This window comes from Parus major, chromosome 8 (genome assembly GCF_001522545.3).
Source record: "Parus major isolate Abel chromosome 8, Parus_major1.1, whole genome shotgun sequence".
Lineage (NCBI taxonomy): Eukaryota > Metazoa > Chordata > Aves > Passeriformes > Paridae > Parus > Parus major.
The window spans coordinates 29,610,295-29,617,358 of NC_031777.1; the positions used below are offsets into that span (position 1 = coordinate 29,610,295).

Genomic DNA, 7,064 nt, shown 5'->3' on the forward strand with positions numbered 1-7,064 from the left:
CATCCATCCATCCCTCACCTCCTCAGGGCAGGTGGGTGGCCGTGGCAGCCGTTTGTCATCCTGCAGGACCCTCACAAGCCGTGCCACCGTCATCTGTCCCTGCGTGGGGCCGATCATCTTCAGGAATTCCTGTGGGGACAGCGGGATCAGCTGGGAATCCCTCACCCCACTGCAAGGACACCCACCAGGGTGTTCCCCATGGTGTTCCCCATGGAAGGGGTGGAATGAGATGAGCGTTAAGTTCCCTCCCACCCCAAACGAGCCCGTGATTCTCTGCTTCCTCTTCTTGTTGCCAAAAACAAGGATAATTATTTTAAATGATGGGATTGAAGCAGCTCTGGCAGCCATTTCTGTCCCAGTCACTTACTGCCATGGGGCTGGACTCGGAGTCACAGTAGGTGAGGAGCTCGTAGAGCGTCACCCCGAAGGACCAGACGTCGGAGGCGATGTAGAACTTGCTCTGCAGCAAACACTCCGGGGCGTACCTGGGGACACGAGGGGCCAGCGTCACACCCAGAGCTCACACACAGCCAGCTGTGCTTGTGGAGCCCTTACACATAAATTAAAAAGTAATTATAAATAAAGTGTGTTCCACAGTGAAACCAAGGACACCAAACCCAAACTAGTGGGGAAATGGATCATTAAGTGCAGGAAGAAATAAACAACACGAGAGGTGAATACAGTCCACCAGGTGCCTTTTCCTTGCTCTCATGGTGTATCTTAGGCCTCTTATAAAGACAGGAAAAATCCTGGGGAGAAGGGGAGCAGAGGGGTCCCTGTCCTGCAGCCTGGTCCCAGGGCTGTACCAGAAGACGGGGCTGTCGCGGTCGTCCTTGACGGTGTAATATTCCTTATCGGTCTCGATGGCCTTGGTGAGCCCAAAGTCCCCGATCTTCACCCTGTTCTCACTCTCCACGAGGACATTCCTCGCTGCCAGGTCACGGTGCACGTACTGACAGGAGCCCAGGTAATCCATGCCCTAAGGGAGGAGAAGAGAAGCCTTTTCTTTCCTCTTATTCCTTCAATATTTAATCCCTTTTTCTCCAGTTACTGTTTCACATGGCCTGACCATGCTCTGCACTCTCATCTCCATCCCTTTAGACTTCACCTCGCTCCTTTCCTTGAGCCAACACATTCCAAGTGCTGCCCTCCCTTCTGATCCTCCAAATCTTCCCACAGGAACAACTTTTCACAGCAACCTTTGGAACTTGGACCCTCCTCATTATTCCCCCATTGATCTTTGTGCCAGTAGCACCCAAAGCATGGGAGAGATGGCTTTGGGGTTCTGATCCTTGGGGGTAAAGAAGGAGAAGGGGTTTGTTGCTGATGTTTTCCATCCCCTCACGCTGCTGATGGAGCAGAGGAGCTGCAGGCTCAGGGCCTGGCTCACCTTGCAGATCTGAACTGCGTATCTGAGCAGCTGCTTGAGATTGATCTTGTTCTTGTTCCGTGGGAGATACTCCTTCAGGCTCCCAGAGGGAAGGAATTCCATGATGAGTTTAATCCCACTTCCTCCTAAAAAGCAGAGCATGTTTAGTGTGCAGACCCTTCTCACTTAGTGAACACCAACAGCTTTTGTACAAGGCCAGAGCACCAGCAGCATTTTAAACATCCCATGGCTCATTCCCATCATCCATCCCTGAGCCAATCCACAGGAAAACCTGCTCCAGGCAGGACATTGATCAGTTCTAAAGGAAAACCCATACACTTTAAATATTCTGCAAGATTTACCATCTTCTGTGCAAATCCCCTTGTATTTGACAATGTTATCGTGATAAAGATTCCTCAGGATTTCAATTTCCTTCTTGAGGTCAGCGATGTGATTCCCTCCGCTCTCCGGCTTCAGGGATTTCACTGCCACCTGCTCCCCGGTGTTGTCACCTTCTGGGTCATACCTGCACAGCTCCACCTTGCCAAAGTGGCCCTGGGTGGGAGAGAAAGGAGCATCCTTGAGGACAAGGCTCAGGCAGTGACACCCAGGCACTGATTTGGGTGTTTGTGTGACACAGCTCAGGCTGTGGGGACACCCAGACCCTGATCTGGGTGTTTGTGTGACACAGCTCAGGCTGTGGGGACACCCAGACCCTGATTTGGGTGTTTGTGTGACACAGCTCAGGCTGTGGGGACACCCAGACCCTGATCTGGGTGGCTGTGGGGACACCCAGGAGCACTGGCTGTGTTCTGGGGGTGACATTCCTCTTACCTCACCCAAATCCCGGATTCTTTTCAAGAACCTCTTCTCAAAGAGAGTGGGATCCACCTCGGTGACGGGTTTCTTCTCCGAGACAATATCGGGATCTGGGAGGGGAAATCATCCCAGGTCAGATTCCTGCATGCTGGGACACTCCAAGGCATCCTTGCTCTATTCCCAGACCTTTCCTTCCTGAGATCCCACCTGCTTTCTGACAGGGAATTCTCCATCCACTCGTGCCAGCCTGGATCTGTTTCCACACCCAGATTTCTCTTGGTGAACTTCCCACCCCGTAGCAGCTCCTCAGCTTCCACGAGGTTGGAACCAGGTGCTCTTCCAGATCCCACCCCAGATTCCATGGTCCCCCCTCCAGGTGGGCCCTGGGCCTTACTCTGCTCCTCCAGTTTGTTGATGTCCCTCATGATGGCCCTGAAGAAGGGTCTCTGGTGGGGGTCGTAGTTCATGCACTGCTTCATCAGGTCTGCCAGCTCCTTGCAGGACGGCGTGGCCAGCACAAAGTGCCCCTCGTAGAACCTCTCCTTCTGCAGGGACAAACAGAAATTCCAGGAATTTTAACTTCCATGGCTCCCAGTTCTGAGCTGGGCTCATGGCTGGACTCAGGGATCCCTGAGCAATTCTACATCACAGGATGTGAGCATTAAATCCTTAATTCAGTGTGAGCTTTGCCAAGGAAATTCCCCTTTTCAGCTGGAATTCAGGTCTTTCCAGCAGAGAATTCCTCTTGTGCTGGATCTGGAGCCACCACTTAACACCCATGAAGTGTTTAAAAGGTGCTGGCTATTTCCACTTTCAGGAATCATTTCCTGCCAGGTTTTCCCCGTTATTTATGCAGCAGGAAATGTTTACCAAGGACACCCTGGGTGTTCCTCACAGCCCTGGGAGATCCCAGCTCCAGGCCAGGTGGGACAAGGCTGGGATGGGCATTCCCAACCCTGCAGGGCACAGGCAGGAAAGGCACAACAAGAGTGACTCCAATTCTTTAAATTGCAGTGAACAGCAGCAGTGCCCCCTGAGACCCTCTGGAATCAATCCAAAAGAAACAATGAGATCTTTGGGAGAATCTCACTCAGCTTCTCTAACTCAGGGGTTAGAAAAGGCTGGGAGAACTGGGATTGTCCAGTTTGGGGAGGAGAAGCTCCAGGGAGAGCTCAGAGCCCCTTGCAGGGCCTGAAGGGGCTCCAGGAGAGCTGGAGAGGGACTGGGGACAAGGGATGGAGGGACAGGACAAGGGGGAAAACCAAAGGATGGATCCAAGTTTGTGTAACAGTTTTACCTCTGCTAAGGTCTTGTCTTTGAGTGGAGTTTCTCCATTATAGCAGATTTCCCACAGGGTTGTACCAAAACTCCACTTATCTGCAGCAATGCTGAGGTTTTTGGAGTCTTCAACACACTCAGGTGCAATCCAGGGGATCCGCTCAACGCGCTCTGGGATGGAACAGTGAATAAATATCACAGCACAGAACAAACAGCTTTTAACTGAGTCATTCTTATCTGAAATAAACTGGAGCTGCAAAATTTGTCCAGCAATTTCTTGATTCTCAAATTTCCTGTTTTCAGAAGGGTGTTCCTGCCATGGGAAACTGAGATTCCTTCCTCACCTCACTGGACACAACATTTTGTAAGAGGAAGGAATGCTGTGCACAGCCACTGTGTGTTTGCAGATCCATGAAAGCTGAGGACTGTTGTTTCCCAGCCACTTCTGGCTGCCATCAGTGCCATTTCTCCCTTTCCCTGGGGATCCTGGACATACCTTGCCTGGACAGCACCGTGATGGGGATTCCTGGGTCACTCAGCTTTATGAAAGGTCCATATTCACTATCAATGCCCTCCCTTGCCAGCAGGATGTTCTTGGTGCACACATTGCCATGCACCAAATCCTTGTCCTCCTGCAGAAAAACAGGGAAAGAACAGTGAGAGGGATGTGAGTGCTCCAGCACATCCACACTGCAGGGGATCCCTAAAATATTCCAAGCTGAAATCCATAATTAACACCTGGGAAGAAACTGGAGGGGAAGAAGGGAAGGAGGGAAACAGAGTGGGGAATGCATTCCCAGCCAGCCCCAGGGCCTTTGCCAAGGTCTCTTACCAGGTAGCTCAGGGCACTTGCAAGTTGTTTGGCCACTTTGAATTTCCATGGGGTTGTGAGAAGTTCACTTTTCTTGTGCATGAACAGATCCAGAGGCCCACACTCAACAAACTCCTCCACCATGATATCTGCAAAGGCAGAAAGTCAGCGCTGCAAATCTGAGTGATTTCATTTCTGTTCCCACCTCCCAGCACAAACACTTGGGAAATGGTTTTGTTTCACCTTGCCTGAGGTTTCTTTCAGTGCTCAGATTAAAAAGTTGAGGGGCTTCATGAACATTAAACCTGGAACCAGGCATTCCAAATTTTAATGCACATAGCAGAAAAATAAACAATAAAAATAAACAATAAAGCATGGCCAGGTTTAACATCCACAAATAAATTCCTGTCCTGAGTCTGGAAGAGCTAAGGCTGGGGCACTGATCAATTTAGCTTTTTATTTTCTAAATATTTTAAAATAAAAAAAAATAATAATAAAAACATAATTTTTAAAAATATTTTAAAATCTTTTCTAAATATTTATTTATTTCTAAATATTTTAAATAAAAATAACATTCATTTATACAAAGGAATGTACATTTGTAATAAATGTAATACATTTAATATTACATAAATATTACAAACATGCATTTATTTTATACAAATGAATATATACTTGTAATAAATATAATAAATTTAATCCTGTAAATTTAATATTACATCAATATTACAAATATATATTTCTTTTATACAAATGAATGTATATTTGTAATAAATGTAATATTACATAAACATTACAAACACACATTTATTTTATACAAATGAATGCATATTTGTAATAAATGGAATCAATTTCACCCCTGCCACAGGGCACTTTGTACCCACATTCCCCTGGAGCATTCCAGCCTTAGGGGGAACCACCCTGGAAGGCTCAAACACAGCATTGGAATGGGAAATTTGTTGGAATAAAAGCATTTGGAACTCAAACACAGCGTTGGGAAGGGAAATTTGTTGGGATAAAAGCCTTTGGAGCTCAAAAACAGTGTTGGGAAGGGAAATTTGTTGGGACAAGGCATTTAGAGCTCAAACACAGCATTGGGAAGGGAAATTTGTTGGGATAAAGCATTTAGAGCTCAAACACAGCATAGGAATGGGAAGTTTGTTGGCAGGAAGGCTTTGGGGCTCAAACACAGGATTGGGAAGGGAAATTTGTTGGGATAAAAGCCTTTGGGGCTCAAACACAGCGTAGGAATGGGAAGTTTGTTGGGATAAAGCATTTAGAGCTCAAACACAGGATTGGGAAGGGAAGTTGTTGGCAGGAAGGCTTTGGAGGTGCTCTGCTGTCCCAAGGCAGCCCCTGTGCTGTCCCCAGCCCCCTCCCAGACTCACTCTCCACGTCGCGGACGCAGACGCCGTGCAGGAGCACCATGTGCTTGTGGGACACCTGTCTCATCATGCTGGCTGTCTCAAAGAATGCCTGCCAAAGGGAGAGAAATCCACATTCCCTCAGCTCAGCACACAAACAGCAGCACAAAAAAACCCCCTGGGTTTAGGGACATCGAGGGTCAGCAGGGGAGGGATTAACAAACCTTCAGCATTTCCCCATTCCCAACCCTTTTATAAAAATTATCCATCTACAAGACACAAAAAGGAAAAGAAACTTGCCAAGGAGATGTCTCTGTGGCTGGGGTCCAGGACTTTGAGCAGGACTCGGATCTCTTTCTCGTTCTGATAGCCTTCGTTCTCGTCATCCTTGAGGCTGAGCATCCCTGAGTAAATCTGGGTTCTGGTGCCTCTCCCCAGGTGTTCTCCCTGAGACACAGCAGCAGGGATTTGGCAGGCAGGAAGAAAACAAGATTTACACAATTATTTATTGGAATCTGTGCTTTTTACTGTCTCTGGCTGATCTGGATACTAAATTCAAATTATTCCCAATGACAAGGAGTTGTTTTTTCCTCAGTGAGCTCTGAGCATCCTCCCCACATGAATTCCTCGATGTGACACCTCCACATCATCCAACAGGTTCCCTGGCATTGAACATTCCCAGACTAAACAAATGAATAAACAACAGCTGGGGCTCTTATTCACAAACTGCTACTGAGGTGATCTTTAATGTGTTTCCAAAAGTGAGAGGAAGTAATATTTCACTGGAAGGCTTTGTTTGGGGAAGCAATTTCCTCCAAAATAACATCCTGCCTTGGGATATTTTTGCAGGATGCTGCCTGTAAATACATCAACCCAAACCCAATATCTGTGTGTGATGCAGCTAAAAACCCCCAATACCTTTTGATTTCACAGAAGAAGCCAAGTGCACCATTTAAGAGCTCTTTGAGCAATATTAAATCTGATTTAAGTGTATTCAAGCCCCTGTGTGGTTGTTGAGGTTTATTCAGGTGACCTGAATAAGTCACCTGAATAAACTATAAACTATATACTATATACTATATATATAATTAACTACAAACATAGGGAAATTAGAAAATTTGGGCAGATTGAAACACAGAATTCTGGCTGCTCAGAGCTTTTGAATAGTTCACCTTTTTTTTAGAAATTTAGAAATTTTGTAGAATATTGCCTTAAACCTCTGTTTCTCTGGTGAGTCAGGCTTTAAAAAATAACACCCACAACAAAGCAGCTCTTAAAACTCCCAAAAAATGACCTTAAAACCCCTTTTTTTCCATGAGAAAGCTTCAATACCAATTTAATTTCCAGCCCAAGGCATTTCTGCTAAGCTCTGAAAGCCACATGGACAGTGGGACTCTGCAAGTGGAGCCTTCCATCCAAAGGA

At 46.8% G+C, this 7,064-nt stretch overlaps 1 protein-coding gene across 1 annotated transcript in view; it reads right to left on the reverse strand.

Annotated features, from left to right (window-relative positions):
• The window catches only part of JAK1 (Janus kinase 1), a 48,690-nt gene that overhangs the window by 2,779 nt on the left and 38,847 nt on the right, over positions 1-7,064 (reverse strand). The window contains exons 13-24 of the mRNA XM_015636460.3: positions 5,942-6,088; positions 5,666-5,753; positions 4,299-4,426; positions 3,963-4,098; positions 3,486-3,637; positions 2,583-2,733; positions 2,204-2,298; positions 1,732-1,924; positions 1,391-1,515; positions 807-979; positions 368-485; positions 19-129 (exon numbers count right to left, since the gene is read on the reverse strand). Coding sequence (XP_015491946.1) covers positions 19-129; positions 368-485; positions 807-979; positions 1,391-1,515; positions 1,732-1,924; positions 2,204-2,298; positions 2,583-2,733; positions 3,486-3,637; positions 3,963-4,098; positions 4,299-4,426; positions 5,666-5,753; positions 5,942-6,088 — 1,617 coding nt within the window. The remainder of the gene's footprint in view (positions 1-18; positions 130-367; positions 486-806; positions 980-1,390; positions 1,516-1,731; positions 1,925-2,203; positions 2,299-2,582; positions 2,734-3,485; positions 3,638-3,962; positions 4,099-4,298; positions 4,427-5,665; positions 5,754-5,941; positions 6,089-7,064) is intronic.